Here is a 22,434-nt window from a genome sequence, read left to right on the forward strand (position 1 = left end):
ATTATTTTTAATTTGCAACCTGATGGAGGTCAGTATAGATGGACTAATAGAGAAAGTCCCACACACTGCTAGAAGGCCAAATATTTTTTCATTGCTAGATGCAGAAAAAAATTATATTCAGTTTGCAACCTGATGGAGGTCAGTATAGATGGACTAATAGAACAAGTCCCACACACAGCTAGAAGCCCAAATATTTTTTCAGAGGTAGATGCAGAAAAAAATTATATTCAGTTTGCAACCTGATGGAGGTCTGTATAGATGGATTAATAGAACAAGTCCCACACACAGCTAGAAGCCCAATATTTTTTCAGAGGTAGTTGCAGAAAAAAAATATATTCAGTTTGCAACCTGATGGAGGTCAGTATAGATGGACTAATAGAGAAAGTCCCACACACTGCTAGAAGGCCAAATATTTTTTCAGAGCTAGATGCAGACAAAAAATTATTTTTAATTTGCAACCTGATGGAGGTCAGTATAGATGGACTAATAGAGAAAGTCCAACACACTGCTAGAAGGCCAAATATTTTTTCAGAGCTAGATGCAGATATAAATTATTTTTAATTTGCAACCTGATGGAGGTCAGTATAGATGGACTAATAGAGAAAGTCCCACACACTGCTAGAAGGCCAAATATTTTTTCAGAGCTAGATGCAGAAAAAAATTATATTCAGTTTGCAACCTGATGGAGGTCAGTATAGATGGACTAATAGAACAATCCCACACACTGCTAGAAGGCCAAATATTTTTTCAGAGCTAGATGCAGACAAAAAATTATTTTTAATTTGCAACCTGATGGAGGTCAGTATAGATGGACTAATAGAGAAAGTCCCACACACTGCTAGAAGGCCAAATATTTTTTCAGAGCTAGATGCAGAAAAAAATTATATTCAGTTTGCAACCTGATGGAGGTCAGTATAGATGGACTAATAGAACAAGTCCCACACACAGCTAGAAACCCAAATATTTTTTCAGAGGTAGATGCAGATAAAAATTATTTTTTAATTTGCAACCTGATGGAGGTCAGTATAGATGGACTAATAGAGAAAGTCCCACACACTGCTAGAAGGCCAAATATTTTTTCAGAGCTAGATGCAGAAAAAAATTATATTCAGTTTGCAACCTGATGGAGGTCAGTATAGATGGACTAATAGAACAAGTCCCACACACTGCTAGAACCCCAAATATTTTTTCAGAGCTAGATGCAGAAAAAAATTATATTCAATTTGCAACCTGATGGAGGTCAGTATAGATGGACTAATAGAATGATGCTATGCCCAAAAGATTTTACTTCACTAGGTGCAGTAAAAAAATTGGTTTTCTATACACAGGTGGTATATCTTGCAACACAGATAGGCTACTCCACTGACTAACACACTCTGCAATAGGCCAAAAAGGATTAGCTTTGCTAGATTCAGCCAAATGCTGTGAAAAAAACTTGCACAGCACTGGCACAGACCTGCCTGGCAAAAACTGATAGGAACTGATGTAACCTAGTCCTGAAAAGGACTCCAATTACAATTAGTCTTTACTCCCACAACCTATCTATTTAAGAGCACAGACCTGCCTGATAAAAGTCGTAGGAAATGCTGTAACCTAGTCCTTAAAAGGACTGCAATCACAACTATTCCCTACTCCCAAGCTATCTGTATATTTGTGCGAAAATTGGCTTGAAATTAACAAGGTATAGCGCACACAGCAACAGCGGTGCCGTCTAACACGCAGCTGCAGCAGTGAGAAAATAGTGGCGACGGGGAAAATGCCTGGGTCTTATAGGGCAAGGACATGTGACATACACTGCCAATCACACATGCCCTTGCTTGTGTGAAAAAAAGCACTTCGCTCCGTGTGTGCGCTGCTGATAGGCTGACAGATTGCACCTCCCCACTGCAAATGCGGGAAAGAGAAAAAAAAATGGAGATCTTCATTGTTCCTGCAGAGATCCATCCCCTGCCCCTCCCCCCGCCCCGCTGTGCACTCAAACTGCGAATTAACATTAATTTTCATCATTACTGAGAAAAAATCCAGTTATGATTTTGGTGCACGAACAGTTATCGAACATAACCTCGAACAGCCGAATTTTTCTCAAATCGTTCGTGTTCGCCGAACGGCTCGAACACCGCCCAAAACAGCTCGAATTTGAGATTGGCGAACAGTTCGAGTCGAACAACGCTCATCTCTACTCTGGATGTGACTGGACTAGAAGATAAATTATGAACGCAGCTTTGTATGTGACGCGCCCCTGGGCCTGTGTCGCGCTGCGTTGCGCACGCGGGAGCTTACCCGGAGCCGGATCTGTTTAGGGTTGTAGTCTCGTGGCGGTGACCCGGTCCGTGCCCAGGGAGTCAAACTGGACGGCAGTCTGTTAGCGGTAGAAAATGGTTGATGACTACGCCACCCGTTGAATGCAGCCAGGGGGCTGCTGCTGCAGGGCAGACCGCTGAGGCCGGTGGAAGGATGGTGCAGCGTGATAGTATAACCCCCAACGGGAGGGGTATGGCCTCAGGGCAGCCGACGTGGATGATGGGGGTAGCAGGAACCACTCAGAGACGGTATGGTAGCGTTCAGGGTCTTTACTGGTAACAACGATAGACCCTCCCGGAGTACTTGCTAGCAAACGGGGCCTGGTCAGTCCTTGAGCAGATGGGATCTCCCCTGGCCAGGCGTAGTTGTAGGCCTCCCAAGCTGACTGTACTCTTCTGGCTACCTTGCTAGAAGCTGATGTAAGTAGCCCACGTCCCTGAGTGTACCGTGTGGTGCTCACCCGTATGGCCGGTGACTCGGGGCCTTCTAATGGCTTCCGCTCCACGATGGCGGTGCTGGTCCCACGCGTGTGACCGGGCCTTCGGGCTTCTGGGCCAGGGGACCTGAAATCCCCTGCCTGACGGATTCTGCTGCTGGGTAGAAGTTAGTCCCCACAGCCTCGGACTCCGGGTCCGGTAAAGAATCTTCTTAGTCAGGGCGAGCTCTTTAGCTGCCAGCCCCTGACTCCTTGTGACTCTGCTGCTTCCTATGCTGCTCTTGTCTCTACTCTTCCTGGACTCACTAACCCTGCCTCAGCCCCGGGTTTATACAGGGGAAGTTCTTCCCCTCCCAAGGCTGGGCAGGAGGTGTGGCATGCACAGGATCCCTGACCAAAGGACCTCCCACCTGCTCTCAGACGTAATATCTCTATCACTGTGACAACCAGACCCCTGGGGTGTCACACTCCCCCCTAGTGAAATTTAGTACTCCGGGACTAAACACTTTTTAGAAAAATATAACAAGGTATATCAAAGAACAATAAAATACAATAAGGAAACACAATAAGATGGTCACGGATGTCCGCAACCGGGTGCAGTCTTTGAAGAAAAGCAAAGGTGTCCATTTCACCAACACAGGGAGACGTAACCAGGTAGGGGTCTGTCCTACCCCGAGTCCTTAACAGTCTCTAGTCCATCCTGGGTTACGCTCCAACTATATACAAAGGATTCCCGGTAAATCCACCGAAGACTCCTAAAAACAACTAGAAACACAAAATTACACACAAGCAACAATAAACAGGTAAACATTGTAAAACAACTTAAACATTTAGATCCTCCAACGTGCGGGTAACTGGCCTCTAGTGGCCCTAGTGGACCTACGGAGCTGACTGTCTGGCCCTGAACTACAGGGTGTAGGAGCTGTCAAGGGTAAACTGGGCAGCTGTCTACCGGCTCTTTGTCTCACTAGGGGTACGGCAGGCTCACTATAAGCAGAGGGTGGATTCTCCTGTTCCGCTTGGGTGGAGTCTTCTGCCTCCTGGACCGGCTGCTCTTCCAGCTCTACCCGTTGCTCCGTAGGTTCTTGGGATGATGGTTGGAGGAAGGTGAGTACGGGTACCACAACTGCACCATTGACTTGAGTCCAAGACCGAGGGAAGTCCCCGAGCACGGTACTAACCATATCTTCCCTTTCTTCCACGGGTCGATGGTCTTCCTGTTCCTCCTCAGGGTTCCTCAGTTGTTCGGGGCACTTCTTCAGGTGGTCCCGGGATACAATGGCTGTGGTTTCCCCTCCGTCTTTACTGATGGTACAGACCTTCGGGTTCTCGTGGCTTGAGGGCAGTATGGTGTACGGGTCCTTCTCCCACTGGTCGTCCAACTTGTGGAGCCGTCTCTTCCTCTTCAAGACCTGCTCTCCGGGTACCAGGGGAACAGCGGGAGCATACTGGTTGTAAGTCTTCTCTTGTCTTTCCCTAGCCTGACAGAGACTTCGCTCCACGCTCTCCTGTACTTTCCGGTACTGCTGCTGCCTCTCTGTGTCCCAGTCTGTTTCTGGTGAAGTGTCCTCGGGCGTCAGGACTCCCATTTCCAGGTCAACAGGTAACTTACCAGGTCTTGCCCTCATTAGGTAAGCCGGGGTACAGTTGGTGGAACCTACCGGGATGTGGTTGTATAGGTCCACCAGATCGGGCAACTTCTCAGGCCACAGACTGCGTTCTTCCAGGGGCAACGTTTTTAGAAGATCCATTACCACCTGGTTCATTTTCTCACAAAGTCCATTAGTTTGCGGATGGTAGGGTGTCGTCCTTATCTTCCGGCAGCCATACAGATTGCAGAATTCCTGGAAGACCTCCGCTTCAAAGGCAGGTCCCTGGTCCGTCAGCACTTGGTCCGGGTACCCGTGTGGACGGCAAAAGTGCTGCTGGAAGGCTCTAGCTGCTGTTCGAGCCGTTAAGTCCTTGACGGGGACGACAACCAGAAACCGGGAGTAATGATCCACGATGGTTAACGCGTAGACGTAGCCACTTCTGCTGGGGGTCAGTTTTACATGATCCAAGGCTACCAGTTCCAACGGTTGCCGGGTGACGATGGACTGCAGGGGAGTCTTCTGGCTGGCCCGGTCCTTCCTTCTCAGATTGCACGGGCCACAGTCTCTGCACCACTTCTCGATGGTTCCCCTCATGCCTACCCAGTGGAACCGCTCGCGCAGCAGGAACTCCAGCTTTTTCCACCCGAAGTGTCCAGCTCCGTCGTGGTATGCCTCCATCACCATGGCTGCGTCTCTTCGTGGCACCACTACTTGCCAGAGTAGTTCATGCGTCCTGGAGTTAACCATTCTGCGGCACAACTTCCCCTTGTAAAGGAACAGTCGACTCTTCTCTGCCCATAGTTGTTTGGCTTCCTCTGGAGCGTCTGATTCCAGGCTAGCCTCCGGGCGAGTCAGCATCTCCTTCACCAGTCGGACGGCAGGGTCGCTGTCTTGCGTTTCCGCCCAGTTGTAGTGAGGTAAGGGGTTCAACGTAGCAGCCTGCTTACTCCTTACCTGGTGGGAATACTGGATAGTCCCATGACGGTGGAACGCAGGGAGTTCAACTTCTTCCAGTCCCTCCGGATCTTCTCCTCCGTCCGGCAGGTTGGGCATCCTGGACAGGGCGTCCGCGTTGGTATTGGAGCACCCTGCCCGGTATTTAATTGTGAACTCGTAGTTGGACAGACGGGCCATCCACCTCTGCTCCAGGGCACCGAGTCTTGCCGTGTCCAGGTGTGTCAGCGGGTTGTTATCCGTGTATACGGTGAACCGGGAAGAAGCGAGGTAATGCCTAAAGCGCTCGGTGACTGCCCATACCACGGCCAGGAACTCTAGCTTAAATGAGCTGTAATTCTCGGGGTTCCTTTCGGTGGGTCGCAGTTTTCGGCTGGCATAGGAGATTACTCGTTCTCTCCCCTGCTGAATCTGGGACAGTACGGCTCCTAGCCCGATGTTACTGGCGTCGGTGTAGAGGATGAAGGGCTGGCTATAGTCCGGGTACGCCAAGATTTCATCCCCCGTGAGGGCCATCTTCAGCTGGCGGAAGGACTCTTCTTCTAGCTCTTCCCATTTGAAGGGCGGCTTCTGGTTCTTGGCCTTCCGGGACTGGCCTATCAGGAGGTCCTGCATAGGCGCTGCCTTTTTGGTGAAACCGGGAATAAACCTTCGGTAGTAGCCTACCAACCCTAGGAACTGCCGCACTTCTTTTACGCTGGAGGGGCTTGGCCATCCCTTAATTGCGGTGATCTTATCGGGGTCGGGAGCCACTCCGTCAGCGCTCACCACGTGTCCCAGGTATTGCACCTTTGGTTTCAGGAGGTGACACTTGGAGGGTTTCACCTTTAGGCCGTAACTCGCCAGAGCTTCGAACACCTCCGCCAGGTGTTTCAGGTGGTCCTCATAAGTTTTGGAGTATACGATGACATCGTCCAGGTACAACAGGACCGTCTCGAAGTTTCTGTGGCCCAGACAGCACTCCATTAATCGTTGGAAGGTTCCTGGGGCGTTGCAGAGTCCGAACGGCATGCAGGTGAACTCGCTAAGTCCCATCGGGGTGGTGAATGCGGTCTTCTCCCGGTCCGCCTCTGCTACAGGAACTTGCCAGTACCCGCTAGTGAGATCCAAGGTAGAGAAGAAGTTAGCAGATCTTAAAGCAGCCAATGACTCCTCTATCCTTGGTAAGGGGTACGCATCCTTGTGTGTGATACGGTTGATTTTCCGGTAATCTACACACATCCTCATGGTGTTGTCTTTCTTTTTGACTAAAACTAGTGGGGCTGCCCAGGGGCTACAGCTATCCCGGATTACCCCAGCCTCCTTCATGTCTCGAAGCATCCCCTTGGCGTGTTGGTAGTGTGCAGGGGGTACGGGTCGATACCTCTCTTTTATGGGAGGATGATCTCCCGTGGGGATGCGGTGTTCTACCCCCTTGACCCGCCCAAAGTCTAACGGGTGTTTACTAAACACTCTCTCATACTCTTGAACCACCCGATAGACTCCTTGTTTCTGATGTGAGGGAGTGGAATCAGTACCCAAATGTAGTTGCTGACACCAGTCCTCCATGTCTTTCTTAGAGCCGTTACCTTCCTCCGGGTGAGATGGAGGCAAGCGTTCCACAGATTGTATAGAATTTTGATTAGTGGTATATAATTTGGCTAGCGTGGCATACCGGGGCAGGTACACTTCCCTCTCCCCGATATTTATTATGCGAATGGGCACCCTCCCATGGCGTACATTGACCACCCCCCGTGCTGTCAAAATGGTGGGCCTACTGTCTGAGTAAACTGGTTCTACCATTGCCTGGTAATCTCTTCCTCTCAGACCAATAGCTGCCCGGCACCAAATCATCATTTCACTTTTTGGGGGCATGGCAATAGGAAAAGGGTCACACATTCTTACGCTACCAATCTCACCGCCGGAGAGTTCCACTTGTTGCCGTTGCATCAGTGCCCGGATCTCTTTCTGGAGCACCCGCTGCTCGCCGGAGCTGGCGTTCTTGGCAACCTGCTGTAAAAGGAAAATCACCTCTGCAAGACAATTTTCAATTACGTTAGTTCCTAGAGTTATTTTTGGGTGACTCTCATGTTTATCAATATCTACAATGATCAGTCCCTGTGCGGCCAGTTCGACTCTACCGATTTTGAGGGCCACCTCTTTAAATCCGATCTGTGGCACGGGCTGGCCATTGCTGGCGATGATACTCAAGTCGTCGTCAGGGTAGTGGGTAATATCCGAGTCATTCCAGTACTGCTTGAAGAGCACGTACGGGATGGTGGTGACCTGTGACCCGGTGTCCAGTAGGGCACTCATGGGAATGCCATCCAGTACCACAGGCAAGACTGGACGTCCTCCCACATATCTGTCGCGCCAGTTCGATGGGCCTGGTGATCTTTTTCCTGGGGGTTGGCCCTCTACCCCAGGTTGTGCCCGTTTAAAGAACAGTACCTTTCCATATGTCCGGGTTGATTGCAGCGGCGGCAGATGGGTCGTCCGTCCTCGCTGTATCGGTCACTGGGTCTTCCTCTGGCCGGTGGGGTCCTCCTTGGTCGACGCCACGGGATGTCCTCCGGTCCGGATGCCAGCTGGATCTTCCCTGGAGTGGAAACCTGTAAAGACTGCACAGTTCGGGTTAGCGCAGCAACGCTTTTAGCTAGCTCTTGGACCTGATGGTGTAGGTCTGGAGCCGGGTCATTGTCCAAAGCCTGCGCATCAGCTCCCACAGGCCCTGCTGACAAGGGCGCCGCCTCCTGGTAGTAAGTGGTAGTGGGGCGTCTGTGGGTCACAACGCCACCTGGTGCCGGTTCTCGGAGCACCCGGATGGCTCTGTCCTTGAACTGTGCAAAGTCCAGATGGGGATCCTGTAAGGCCATTGCCCGCAACTGGGTTCGGTGGGCATTGCAATATAAACCCTCTATAAATTGTTCAGTCAACAGCCTGTCCTCGTTGCCCACTCCATCAGGGTCGGTCTGCTTTATGGCCCTCAGGGCCTCTTGTAGGTTTAGTGCATAGTCCCTTATACTCTCATGCGCTCGCTGCTTGCACCCGTAGAATCTAAGCTTAATCTCGGCTGAGGTGCGGGTATCAAAGGTGTCCTTCAGCCGGGTTAGTATCCCTGCGACAGTCTTCCTCCCAGGTGGCCAGGATTTTACTTCCCTTTTGGCTGCCCCGGTTAGTTGGGCCACCAGGATGCTCACTTTTTGCTCTTCTGTGAGGGGGTACACCTGGAAGAGGCTATCCAGCTTTTCTCTAAAGTCATGCAGGGTATGTGACTCCCCTGAGTACTGGGGTAGCCAAGCTGCTCCCGGGATATAGGGCATGGTGAAGGGCATAACTGCAGCAGCGGTAGCGCTGGCGGGGGTTGGGGCAGTGAAGCTCTCCTCCGTATCCGACATCTTCCTCCCCCCTAGTGGACCGTGGCCTACCTTGCGATGATCCTCTTCCGTAGGCCGCGGCTCCGCAGTGGATCGTCAGGGTTGAGGACCTTCCGTCGCGCTCCTGTGACGTCGGCGTCTGCTGGGCTCCTTCCAGGACCTTACGCAACGTCCGGACGTGAGGCGGGGCTTCAGTTCTCGCGCGCTTTCAGAGTCCACGCCCCTCTTCTTCCCGCGCGGCGTCCCCAAGATGGCGTCCAACGGCGGGAAAACTCCACGGATGGCGGGAAGAAGGCCGAAGATGGCGCCGGATGGCGGGAAACTTCACCGATGGCGGGAAGAAGGTAGAAGATGGCGCCGGATGGCGGGAAACCTCCACGGATAGCGGGAATCTTCACCACTGGTAAGTTTGAACAGTCTTTGCTTTTCAGGCACGCAGTACCCGGTGGTTGCGGGCACGAGATCCTGCCGACTACGCCAAAGTTGACGCGCCCCTGGGCCTGTGTCGCGCTGCGTTGCGCACGCGGGAGCTTACCCGGAGCCGGATCTGTTTAGGGTTGTAGTCTCGTGGCGGTGACCCGGTCCGTGCCCAGGGAGTCAAACTGGACGGCAGTCTGTTAGCGGTAGAAAATGGTTGATGACTACGCCACCCGTTGAATGCAGCCAGGGGGCTGCTGCTGCAGGGCAGACCGCTGAGGCCGGTGGAAGGATGGTGCAGCGTGATAGTATAACCCCCAACGGGAGGGGTATGGCCTCAGGGCAGCCGACGTGGATGATGGGGGTAGCAGGAACCACTCAGAGACGGTATGGTAGCGTTCAGGGTCTTTACTGGTAACAACGATAGACCCTCCCGGAGTACTTGCTAGCGAACGGGGCCTGGTCAGTCCTTGAGCAGATGGGATCTCCCCTGGCCAGGCGTAGTTGTAGGCCTCCCAAGCTGACTGTACTCTTCTGGCTACCTTGCTAGAAGCTGATGTAAGTAGCCCACGTCCCTGAGTGTACCGTGTGGTGCTCACCCGTATGGCCGGTGACTCGGGGCCTTCTAATGGCTTCCGCTCCACGATGGCGGTGCTGGTCCCACGCGTGTGACCGGGCCTTCGGGCTTCTGGGCCAGGGGACCTGAAATCCCCTGCCTGACGGATTCTGCTGCTGGGTAGAAGTTAGTCCCCACAGCCTCGGACTCCGGGTCCGGTAAAGAATCTTCTTAGTCAGGGCGAGCTCTTTAGCTGCCAGCCCCTGACTCCTTGTGACTCTGCTGCTTCCTATGCTGCTCTTGTCTCTACTCTTCCTGGACTCACTAACCCTGCCTCAGCCCCGGGTTTATACAGGGGAAGTTCTTCCCCTCCCAAGGCTGGGCAGGAGGTGTGGCATGCACAGGATCCCTGACCAAAGGACCTCCCACCTGCTCTCAGACGTAATATCTCTATCACTGTGACAACCAGACCCCTTGGGTGTCACATATGTGATTGTGATAGAAGATAAAAAGTCTGAATGCAGCTCTGGATGTGTTTGGAGTAGAAATGATAAAGTATGAGCACAGCTCTTAATGTGTTTGGAGAAGGAAATATAAAGTATGAGTGCAGCTCTAGTTTTGATTTGAGAAGTAGAAGATATAAAAATTGGTGCTGCTCTGGATGTGATTGGAGTAAGAAACAACAAAGTATTTGTTTCTCAAATCGCAGGTGACCGTTGACCTTCTATGTTTTCCGAAGTGAAAGTCGATCGTCGGTGTGAGTTACCAATTGGGTGTTCACCAGCTGTGACTCCTGAATAATGGATCACACAGGGTGTTGTGTGTGGTGTCGCCCCGATTACCACCAGAAGCAGATAGAGGGATCCTTATCTAACCGGTGTGTTTCCTCCTCCACAGTGGTGAAGTATCGAGTGACCGTTCACACTGGGAATGTGAGTGGCAGTGGAACTGATGCTAATGTCTTTCTCTGCCTCTTCGGAGATCTGGGGGACACCGGGGAACGTTTCCTCATCGACTGCAAGAACAACATGAACAAGTTTGAAAAAGGCAACGTAAGTAGATGGAGCTGAACGGGGCAACACGGCTGCCTGGGGGCTCCTACAGTGCAAGGAGATCTAGGGTCCGGGATGACACGTCAGGGCTTACAATTGTAGCAGAGCCCAATTTGCTGCTTTGCACAACTTATAGTAAAGTAAACTGCACAATACATTCTTTAGGATAACAGGGACACCCGTTCAGGCATCACAATTTGCAGTAGAACAGCTCTGCCACTTCTATCTCGGTTGATGGATGGAAAAATAATATAGTACCGCGTTGCAAAAAAAATCTAAAAAATCTAAAAAAAAAAACCTGCTTATGTACACTGTGAATAGGAAAAAGTTAGATGAATAGGAGACAGATGAATACACTACAAAGTATTGGGTAACGTATGCCCTCATCCTCTCGCCATCAAGCTGCACCCTTCTTCCCTGTGTCACTGAGCACCTACAGCCAAACCTCACAAAATGCCACACAGCACTCAACGCTTTGTATGTAGTGTTTTTTATATCTCACTGGACACAAAAATATTGATGCCTATCCTTAGGATCAGTGCAGGTCCAACACCCAACATCACTACCGGCCAGCTGATGCCTGGCGCTGCGGCCGTTGGAAGCACGCAGTGTATGTAGGGAAAACATCTCAGCTCTGTACGCTTTGTAGTGACCATTCTTGAAGGCTGCTCCTCAGATCACATTCACCTCAGTGGGAGCTGAGCTTCAATACCAAGAATGGCCACTAAACAGTATACTGGCTGTATACACTGTATACTTGTCATCGGGATACAGCAACAGAGAAGGTCCAGAAGATCAAGGTGTCTGGTTAAACAAACCGCTGCACATATTAGATCTGCTTCACCTTGCTTTTAGCAAAGCAGATCTTCCTTGCTCTGTTATTGCAAGGGTTAATCATTTCTGTCTATCTCCTGGAACTCTACATCCTGAATTATCTCAGCTGTTCTGTGTTGGCCACTCCTCTTAGGTATATACTGTATGCTCACCATTTGCATTAGGGAATTACTGGTGATACTTTACAACTTCCTGGTTTGGTGGTGAAGGAATAGTCTGAATTAATAGCAGTTGGTTGGTGTTGTTACAGGAGATATCTGTGTGGATTTGGTATTGTCACTGTTATCCTAATCCTCTTCCATTTGCTTTGCCCCTCCTACTGTTCCCTTGATTTCCACTCTGTTGTTTTGTGAGTGTATTTGTATGATTGTAGTTTTATTTCATCCCTGTCTGTTTCCACTGTTTGTCAGGTTTGTGCCATCCTATACACTTCTGTCCCATACCTCCCTGAGTGGGGGAGGAAACAGATCAGTGTTCATATAGGAGTGACGCGACCCCTGGGCCGTGGGGTACTCGGTGCCGGGCCGATAGATGCAGGGGGTGATATCACAGTGGCGGTGACCCGGTCCGTGACCCAGGGCGGTCAATAAAAAGGGGCTTTCTATTTATAGGGGATTTATAGAGTTTGTGACCCCACCTGTGGTACCTGGTAAGGTTTACCAGCGCTGCTGCAGACCTCCGCTGGGTGATGGGATGGCAGCTGAGGTGTTTCGGCTCCCCACAGGTGGAGCGAGTCCCCGGGGCAGTGTGGAGTTTGATGGTGGGTGGTGATGCTGGGGCTTGTGGTGCAGAGGGAGAGATGGCGCAGCTGAAATAATGGACGGAGGCAGTGCAGTGCAGTCATCCGAGTTTTTACTCACAGTTCTTATGTAAGTTCCACAGGTGCACTGTACGGGTGTCAGCCTCCCACGTCGCGCTGCGTTCACCAGACCGGGGGTTCAGCTCTTCCTCAGATGTGTCTGGAGTACTTGACGGAACCCCACTTTCTTATGTTCCTTTCCTTGACCGACTTCACGCTGGGTCTTCTACCTCCTGCCCTGCGCTTCCCCACTCACAGTCCCGCTCGGGTGCTCTGAAGTCCCTCTGGGAAACCTGGAGTTCCCGGACCTACTTGACCCTCACGGTGACTAAGATGAGGCTGTGGCAACTGCCCTATAAAAGTCAGAAGCCTCTGGTTTTTCCAGCCGAGACCTGGAGTAACACGGCTGGTCCAAGAGCCGGTCCCCTTCTTGCGGCCTGATTCCTCTGACACCTGGCACATTCGGGGTGTACGGGTGCCGTCCTGCACTCGCCGTACCCCCTGGGATCCCTTCTATAGAACGGAGTCTTTCTCCTCTGCTCCCCTCCTGGGCCTCTATCACTAGGCCCCACTTGTGGAGCAGAGCTTCTGACGAGACTCTGCTCCCTGACTGACTGTCCTCTCTCACTCATCTGCCACCCTAAGATGGCCTCCCTTTTTATATACCTCCTACTATGGTGCTCCCTTACTCTACTTCCTCCACCCACACCCACTACTGGTTCCCCCTACCTTTGGTACCCCCCACTCCAGCCAGGGACAGGGCTCAGCAGGAAAACACAATGCATCTTGCCCTTCCAGCCGGCCTGGAGCAGTGTAGTGTTGAATGCGGGTGTTGGGGTTCCGGGCAGCACTCCCTCTTTACCTGAGAGAAGGAGACACCACACCTCTGGGTGAGGTGCAGTACCTCTGTGGCGACTGAACCCTCAGGGGCGCCACAGGAGCATAGCAACGTACGAGACCCCAACATCTCCACCATCAGGGGTAATTTGGGGAACAGGGAAAGCCTGGGGTCCTCCTAGCTTGAAGGACAGGGAAGGAGCCCATTGCCCCGGGAAATCCTGCTACAATATTGTGACAATACTTCAGTACCAGTTATCAGCTGATCTGCAGGAGTGGTGGGTGTCAGATCTCCATTGATCGACGATCTCAGGCCCGAAGAAACCCTTTAACTATTTTGTACAAAAGTACATGAAAAAACATTCTTTCATATGGAGCAGGCTAAGGAACTGACCCTGCCCCATTTAGGGCACCGCCCAAATCAGGGCTAGCTCCAATAGTAAGCAATTTAATGCCTTATATGCTGCACATCGAGTAGGATTGCCAGGACTAATATATTGTAGCAAAACTTCAGCTGTGAGAAGGACATGAGTGTGAGCGTGAAACACTCTGTATGTAGGGCTTATAACTCAGTGGTACCAGCCCAGATGATGTTTTTGGCTTGGAGGCTTGGTGTGGTAGTGCCCGGTAAGTGCAGCTGGTTGAATCCTCATCTCTTCTTATGTATTGAAGCAGTACCAAGAACCTTCTCTTATCCCCAGGCAGATGAGTTCATCATTGAGGCTGTGACTCTGAAGCAAGTGAGGAGAGTCCGCATTGGACATGATGGGAAAGGAGGAGGTTGCGGATGGTATATGGATAAAGTGGTAGTGAAGGAGGAAGGAAAACCCGATACTGAAGCTATTGAGTTTCCTTGTAACAGGTAAGACTAAAAAAGCAATAAACTAGTACAAAGCGACAATAAAACTTAACATCCTTTCTGACTATTTCTTAACTGTGCCACCCACTGTGGACAAAAACTCAGTAGATGAGGGAACATTTTCAGCATTGGGAGATGCGGCATTAATTTACACTACTCTGTGTGAACCTCCAGGGTGTGAAGAAGGGGTGGAGCTTATTTGTAGGCCACACCCCTGCAAAGTCCAGAACATATTATATTTTCTGTGAGTGTCATTGGGTGTTTTTTTCTCTCTGCCAGTCTCTTACTATACAGTATTTAGTGGTACTTGAAACTTTGTGAACCCTTCAAACATTTCCATATTTCTGCATAAATTTCACCTAAAACTCCATCAGATTTTCATACAAGTCTTAAAAGTAGATAAAGATAGCAAGGTCAAACGAATGAGTCAAAATTATTAGACTTTGTAGTTTTTCTAAATTAGGAAAATTATACAATATCACAAGTCTGTGAGTGGCAAAAGTATGTGAACCTTTGCTTTCAGTATCTGTTATACCTCCTTGTGCAGAAATAACTGCATCTAAATGTTTCTGGTAATTGTTGAATAGTCCTGTGCATTGGCTTGGAGGAATTTTAGCCCATTTCTCTATACAAAACAGCTTCACCTCTGTTAGGTTGGTGGATTTTCTCTCTTGAACTGCACGCTTCAGGTCCTGCCACAACATTAAGTAATGACTTTGATTTGGATATTCCAAAATTTTAGCGTTATCCTTGATTAACCATTCTTTTGTAGAATGACTTGTGCGCTGTGAGTCATGCATGATCCGTGTTCTCTTGAGATTCAGCTCATGGGAAGATTTCTTGTCATTTTCTTAAAGAATTTGCTGCCAAAATTCAGAATTCATTGTTCCATCAATGATGTCAACCGTCCTGGCCCAGATGCAGCAAAACAGGACCAGAACCATGTTACCACCACAGATGGTGTGAGATTTTTATTCTGTAATACAGTGTTTTTCTTTCCCAAAACATAACGCTTTTCATTTAAACCAAAAAGCTCTATTTTGGTCTCATCCATTCACAAAGCATTGTATGAATAAGGCTTGTTAAAGTAATGGGCAGCAATGTGCTTTATGGAGAGCAGTGGCTTTTCTCCTTGCAATTCTGCCATGTACACCGTTTTTGTTCAGTGTCCTCCTGAGGACAGGTAGTCATGAACATAAACATTAGCTAATGAGAGAGGCCTTTAGTTGCTTAGAGGTTACCTTGGGTTCCTTTGTGACAACGCGGAATATATCAAACACCTTGTTTGTGGAGTGTTCTTTGTTGGTCGAACACTCTTGGTGAGGGTAATATTAGTCTTAAATTTCCTCTATTTGTACACAATCTGTGTGGCTGTGGATTGGTGGAGTCTATATTTCTTAAGGATGGTTTTGTAACCTTTTCCATCCTGATGAGCCTCAAATATTCTTCTGATGTCCTTAGAACTCTCCATGTGTTGTGAAGATCAGACTTTGATAGATCTCCGTTCTTTAAATAAAGCCGGTCACCCACTCACACCTAATTATCATCCCATTTATTGAAAACTCTAAACTAATTTTACCTTCAAATTGTCAGGCCAATCCTAAAGGTTCACATACTTTTGCCACTCAGACATCAGATATTGGATCATTTTTCTCAATAAAAAAATGACAACGCCTAATATTTTTGACTACTTTGATTTTCTACTTTCAGTACTTGTGTGAAAATCTGATGTAGTTTTAGGTAACTTTTAGTAAAGAAATGTGGAAATTTCTGAGGAGTTCACAAACTTTCTGTCATTCAAGCGGATTGTGGACTCTGCACCACGCACCGGTACCACTCCAAGGGCAGTTCCCAGTACTGCAACAGCTAACCCAAAGTGTCAGGATCGCAGTCACGGACACAAACTCGGATTCCTAGACAGGACGGACACTGGTACTGGTTCAGACAGTGCAGATTCTGGAATACAGGACAGGACGGACCCTGGTGCTGGTTCAGGTACAGCCGGAGCGACTGCAGATTCAGATACTGTCAGATACTGCTGGAGCTGCTGCCTGCAGGTACAGATACTGCCAGAGCGGTTTCAAGCTCACGTATCGCCGGAGCGGTTTTGGGTTCAGGTACCGCTGGAGCGGTTTCAGGTACAGGTACCGCCGGAGCGGTTTCAGGTACAGGTACCACCAGAGCGGTTTCAGATTCAGTTACCGCCAGAGCGGTTTCAGATTCAGGTATCACCAGAGTGGTTTCAGGCTCAGGTACCGCCAGAGCGGTTTCAGGCTCAGGTACCGCCAGTGCGGTTTCAGGCTCAGGTACCGCCGGAGCGGTTTCAGGCTCGGGTACCGCCAGAGCGGTTTCAGGCTCGGGTACCGCCAGAGCGGTTTCAGGCTCGGGTACCGCCGGAGCGGTTTCAGGCTCGGGTACCACCAGAGCAGTTTCAAGCTCAGGTACCGCCAGAGCGGTTTCAGGCTCAGGTGCCACCGGAGCGGTTTTAGGCTCAGGTACCACCGGATCGGTTTCGAGTTCAGACAACACTGGTAACAGGAACAGGTTCTGGTTTAGACAACATGGCTAACTAGAACAGGGATAGGGACCTGGCAACAAACTAGTTGCACCAACACTAACTAAACAAAGGGGAAGCATTGCTCAGGCACCTCTCTACAGGGGAGCATGCCTTATATAACTGATGCCTCCCAGCTACTGGCTGGGGGCATTTCCAGAGTGCGCACACTGCCCTTTAAGAAGCGAGGAGCGCGCATACTAAGCGCATTGCGGGAAGACCTGTGCGATGTGTGCCAGGGGAGTCGGAAGCCACAGCAGAGGGAGAACACACCGCAGAGTAGCTGAAGCGGTGGGTATGCCAGCGTCCCTGCCGGGAGGAGGGGAGATACCATGCAGGGACGCCGGCATTGATGTTACACTTTCAATCACCACTGTATGTCTCTGTACATCTGTGCATAGTCGTTAGTTATCTGATGCCTCTTCGTGCATACATATATCTTTATGTTTGTTTGTTTTTTTTACCTTTTTTCCTTCCCAGCTTTGCCTGTTATTAACCCAACCTTGTTATTATTCATTAATCAGCCAATCGCAATTAATAATTTAATTTGGCGCCACCTGGTGAGTGAAATTAATAGAAAAAAAAACAAATAATTGAACTACTTCAGATAAAATCTTGACACTTTCTCATTCTGCTGCTTTCATGTCTACCAAAAAAACATGCGTAATACAATTCAGTTAAGGATAGGAACATAGAGGAAGTCCCTACTCTTATTGAGGGGACTCATACATGATCATGAAGGGGGCCACGATATTACTATCTTCACCAATGATTACATGTTTTGTGATGTGATGTTATTTTATTATATCTATTTCCTACACAGGTGGTTTGATAGAAATGAGGACGATGGTCACATAATTCGAGAGCTGGTCCCACTCGGAGACTCTCAGAACCTGAGAAGTGAGTTCATTCAGACCTTCTTTACCTTTTTTTTCCTTAAGTTATTTTGTGTCTATGTTTACTGTAAACTATCAACAAGCTGTGGCTGGTGGATCTGCTATTCTTTACTGTTTAGTTAGTTGAGTGTTTAAAAAGGGTATTTTCTGTGACTTTAGGCATTTATGGTGCATCCACAGGATTCGCACCAATGAAGCGAATAGTTGATTTTCAGGCTATACTTTCACTCTCCACAAGGATAAAACCCCTTAGACGCCAGTCCAGAGCCTCTCACCTAGCCAAATCAGTTCTCATGCTGTGCACTGATGAGTGGTGATACCCCAAAACACCCTGTCTGCAAATTGAAATTCTGATTTGGCTTTTATCCTAAGTCATATTGCAAGGCTCTTTAAAGGGTTGATAGTGGCAGTGACTTGTAGGATTGCTGCTTCCAACAGGTAGCGCTATGGAGTTCTAGTCCTCATCCTCTCGGATGTTCCCATTAATTCGTCAACTCTTAGTGGGGCTGCATCCTTGGATTACAGAGGCACTATCCTCAGTTCGCAAAACCAAAGCAGAATGATGTGTGTTATGGGTCCGGGTGGTGGAACCTCTGTGCTTCGGTCCAAGGAGGGACCAGAGGGGCGTGACTAAGTGCCTACTCGGCCTGACCAAGGTCACACGGCGGCTTAGTCGACTCCGTAAACCAGGAAGGGACCGAGCAGGTGGACCAGGTGCCACTCTGGGACCGACCTTGTGTGAGAGCAGGTGACTCCCATGGAACAGATGGCAGGAACTGACCGGTACAGCGGATGAGCTCGGCAGGAAGGCTGACGGGTGGTCCGGGTAGATAAGCAGGCTGGTTCGGCAGATAGCCAGACGGGTGCTCCGGGTAGGCAAGCAGGCGGGCACGGCTGGTATGTGGCGCCCCTGAGGGTTCAGTCGCCACAGAGGTACTGCACCTCACCCAGAGGTGTGGTGTCTCCTTCTCTCAGGTAAGGAGGGAGTGCTGCCCGGAACCCCAACACCCATATTCAACACTACACTGCTCAAGGCCGGCTGGAAGGGCAAGATACATTGTGTTTCTGCTGAGCCCTGTCCCTGGTTGGAGTGGGGGGAACCAAAGGTAGGGGGAACCAGTAGTGGGTGTGGGTGGAGGATGTAGAGTAGGAGACCACCATAATAGGAGGTGTAACGGGTCCGGGTGGTGGAACCTCTGTGCCGCAGTGCAAAGAGGGACCCAGAGGGGCGTAACTAGGTATCAACCCGAACCGACCCTGGTCGGACGGCGGCTAACGACTCCGTGACCAGGGAGGATCTGAGCAGAGGGACCAGGTGCTACTCTGGAGACGACCTTGTAGAGGAGCAGGTGGCTCCCACGGGTCAGATAGCTGGGACTGACCGGTATAGCAGGTGGACACAACAGGCAGGCAGCAGTCTCTGGGTTAGCTGACCGGTGGTCACGGTACGTGACGGAAGAAGTCTCTTGACTAGCAGGCAGGTGGTCACGGCAAGTGACAGCAGAGCAGGTAGAAGTCTCTTGGCTAGCAGGCAGGTGGTCACGGCATGTGACGGCAGAACAGGTAGAAGTCTCTTGGCTAGCAGGCAGGTGGTCACAGCATGTGACGGCAGAACAGGTAGAAGTCTCTTGGCTAGCAGGCAGGTGGTCACGGCATGTGACGGCGGAGCCTCCAGGTAGGCTAGCAGGCGGGTAGCAGACATGCGCTCCCAGGTGAGCGGGCTAGCAGGTACGGCAGGTAGCAGGCTGGTAACTGGCAGGTGCTTCCTGGTATGCAGGTGGACTCGCCCATAGACAGACTGGCGGATGCTTGGAGACAGACTGTCGGGCTGGAGAGAAGACAAGCTGGCAGACAGGACTGGTAGTCAGGCTGGCAATGGGACCTGAGGGCTGAAGCAGAGGTGAGTATGCTTTGCAACAACTTTGCTCGGGCACCTCCATTTTGGAGGAGGTGCCTTATATATGGGAGGTCCTCCGGCTATTGGCCGGGGACTCCTTAGGACGGCGCGCGCTCCCTTTAAGAGAGGGGGAGCGCGCGCGCCCTAAGCACAGTGCCGGGGAAGGAGCGCGCGCCGGCAGCAGTGAGGAGGGGAGCGCTGGAGGACGCCGCGCCAGGAGCGGGAAGGTGAGAGGGACGGCGTCTCTGCCTAGCAGGAGGCAGAGACGCCGATGCTACAGTATCCCCCCCTTTAGGCCCCCCCTTTTTTAGGCCAGAGAGAAATTTCACAAGGAGAAGCGGGGCGTTGATGTTCTCCCTGGGTTCCCAAGTTCTTTCCTCAGGACCAAACCCCTTCCAATCCACCAGAAAAAAGGTTTTCCCTCTTACCCTCTTGGTGGCCAGAATACTCTCTACCTCAAAGACGTCCTCAGCAGAAACCGGAGCAGGAGGAGTACCTGGATTGTTGGAAAAAGTGTTAAGGACAACTGGTTTGAGGAGGGATACGTGGAAGGAGTTGGGAATGCGTAGGGTGGCCGGGAGTTTTAATTTGTAGGCTACAGGATTAATTTGCCTGAGGACTTCAAAAGGACCGATGAATCGAGGGCCCAACTTGTAGGATGGTACTTTGAGCCGCACATGTTTGGAGGAGAGCCAGACCTTGTCTCCTGGACGGAATTGAGGCGGATCCAGACGTCTCTTATCAGCATATCTCTTCATCCGCTCGGAAGACTGAAGAAGAGCGGACCTGGTACTCTCCCAAATGGTAGAAAATTCACTGACAAGAGACTCCGCGGCAGGGTTGTCCACAGAAGCGGAGACAGGAACCGGAATCCGGGGATGTTGGCCACAGACTATAAAGAACAGGGATTTGGAAGAGGATTCGCTCTCATGATTATTATAAGAGAACTCAGCCCATGGTAGGAGCTCCACCCAATCGGAATGGTGGGCATTAACGAAGTGCCGGAGGTAGCTGGTAAGGATCTGATTGATCCGCTCCACTTGACCATTGGACTGTGGGTGGTAAGTGGAGGAGAAATCCAGGGTGACATTCAGCAGCTTACATGTGGCTCTCCAGAAGCGAGAGGTGAACTGAACCCCTCGATCCGACACAATGTGGAGAGGTAGGCCATGGAGACGGAAGATGTGGCGGATAAAGTCTTTAGCCAGCTCGGGTGCAGATGGGAGACCAGGTAGGGGAATGAAGTGGGCCATTTTAGAAAAGCGGTCAGCAACCACCCAAATTACTGTACACCCGGCAGAAACAGGAAGATCGGTGATAAAGTCCATAGCAATGTGCTGCCATGGAGCAGCGGGTACGGGAAGGGGCAGGAGATGACTGGCTGGTAGATGTCTGGTAACTTTGTTGCGGGCACAAGATGAACAGGCCGTGACGAAGTCTACAACATCCTTACGCAGGGTAGGCCACCAGTAATGCCGGGTAATGAGCAGGAAGGTCTTCTTTTGGCCAGCATGGCCAGCTAGTTTAGAAGAATGACCCCAGCGAAGAACCTTCTCCCGATCTGGTACTGCTACAAACGTCTTACCGGGTGGAAGACGAGTCAGATCCAAGGGGGCCACATTCATTACTTTGGAAGGGTCAATGATGTGCGTAGGCTCCTCCTCTTGATCGGAGGACAGGAAGGATCGGGACAAGGCATCAGCTTTGACATTCTTGTCCGCAGTGCGGAAATGAAGGATGAAGTCGAAGCGGGCAAAAAACAAAGACCACCGGGCCTGACGCGGATTAAGTCTCTGGGCATTTTGAAGATAAGCCAGATTTTTGTGATCCATGTAGATGATCACCGGGTATAGAGCCCCCTCAAGCAGATAGCGCTACTCCTCCAGTGCCAATTTAATGGCTAGCAATTCACGGTCTCCTATGGAGTAGTTGCGCTCAGACGAGGAGAAGATTTTGGAGAAGAAGCCGCAGGTTACCATTCTCCCGGTAGAAGATTTTTGGGTGAGTACCGCTCCGGCTCCGGAGGAGGAGGCATCAACCTCCAGGTAGAATTGTTTATTGCAGTCCGGACGGTGCAGGACGAGGGCAGAGGCGAAGGCTTTCTTTAAGAAAAGAAAGGTCTCCTCGGCTTCGGGCGACCATACCTTGGGATTTGCCCCCTTACAGGTAAGCGCAGATATGGGAGCAGTCCGGGACGAGAAGTGTGGGATGAAGAGACGATAGTAATTGGCGAAGCCCAGGAATCGCTGTATCGCCTTCAACCCCTCAGGATGGGGCCACTTTAGAACGGCGGAGAGCTTCTCGGGATCCATTCGCAAGCCTGTCTGGGAGATAACATAGCCCAAGAATGGAAGGGAGGTCTGGTCGAAGAGGCACTTCTCGTATTTGGCATAGAGATGGTTCTGCCTGAGCCTAAGCAGGACCTGACGAACATCCCTCCGGTGTGTGGGAAGATCCGGAGAGAAGACCAAAATATCATCCAGGTATACCACCACGCAGGAGTACAGGAGGTCACGGAAGATGTCGTTAACCAGTTCTTGAAAGACGGCGGGAGCATTGCAGAGACCGAAGGGCATCACACGGTACTCATAGTGACCGTCCCGGGTATTGAATGCTGTCTTCCACTATTCTCCTTGACGGATACGGACCAGGTTATATGCTCCCCGTAGATCCAGCTTGGAGAAGATCCTGGCGCCTTTGAGGCGATCAAACAACTCGGAGATGAGCGGCAGGGGGTATTTGTTTTTTACCGTGATTTGATTGAGTCCTCTATAGTCAATACAGGGACGTAGTGAGCCGTCTTTCTTTTTGACAAAGAAGAATCCGGCTCCAGCCGGGGAGGTAGATTTTCGTATAAATCCCCTAGCCAGAATTTCTTCAATGTATTCAGACATGGCCAGGGTTTCGGCCGCAGACAACGGGTAGATGCGCCCACGGGGTGGAGTCGCGCCAGGTACCAGGTCGATCGGGCAATCTTATGGCCTATGGGGTGGCAACGTCTCTGCTTCCTTTTTACCGAAGATGTTCGCATAGGGCCAGTATGGAGCCGGGAGACCGGGTAGATAAGCTGGAGTAGGCGGAGGGCGAGCTGGGC

The 22,434-nt window shown here is 50.7% G+C and overlaps 1 protein-coding gene across 1 annotated transcript in view; it reads left to right on the forward strand.

Moving 5' to 3' along the window:
• The window catches only part of LOXHD1 (lipoxygenase homology PLAT domains 1), a 442,934-nt gene that overhangs the window by 248,978 nt on the left and 171,522 nt on the right, over positions 1-22,434 (forward strand). Inside the window, exons 19-21 of the mRNA XM_073680470.1 lie at positions 10,510-10,664; positions 13,836-13,996; positions 17,371-17,447. Of these exons, the coding sequence (XP_073536571.1) occupies positions 10,510-10,664; positions 13,836-13,996; positions 17,371-17,447 (393 nt within the window). The remainder of the gene's footprint in view (positions 1-10,509; positions 10,665-13,835; positions 13,997-17,370; positions 17,448-22,434) is intronic.

The sequence above is a fragment of the Phyllobates terribilis genome, unplaced genomic scaffold (genome assembly GCF_046119375.1).
Source record: "Phyllobates terribilis strain yellow unplaced genomic scaffold, ASM4611937v1 Scaffold_1__5_contigs__length_1240528914, whole genome shotgun sequence".
In the NCBI taxonomy this organism is placed as follows: Eukaryota; Metazoa; Chordata; class Amphibia; order Anura; family Dendrobatidae; genus Phyllobates; species Phyllobates terribilis.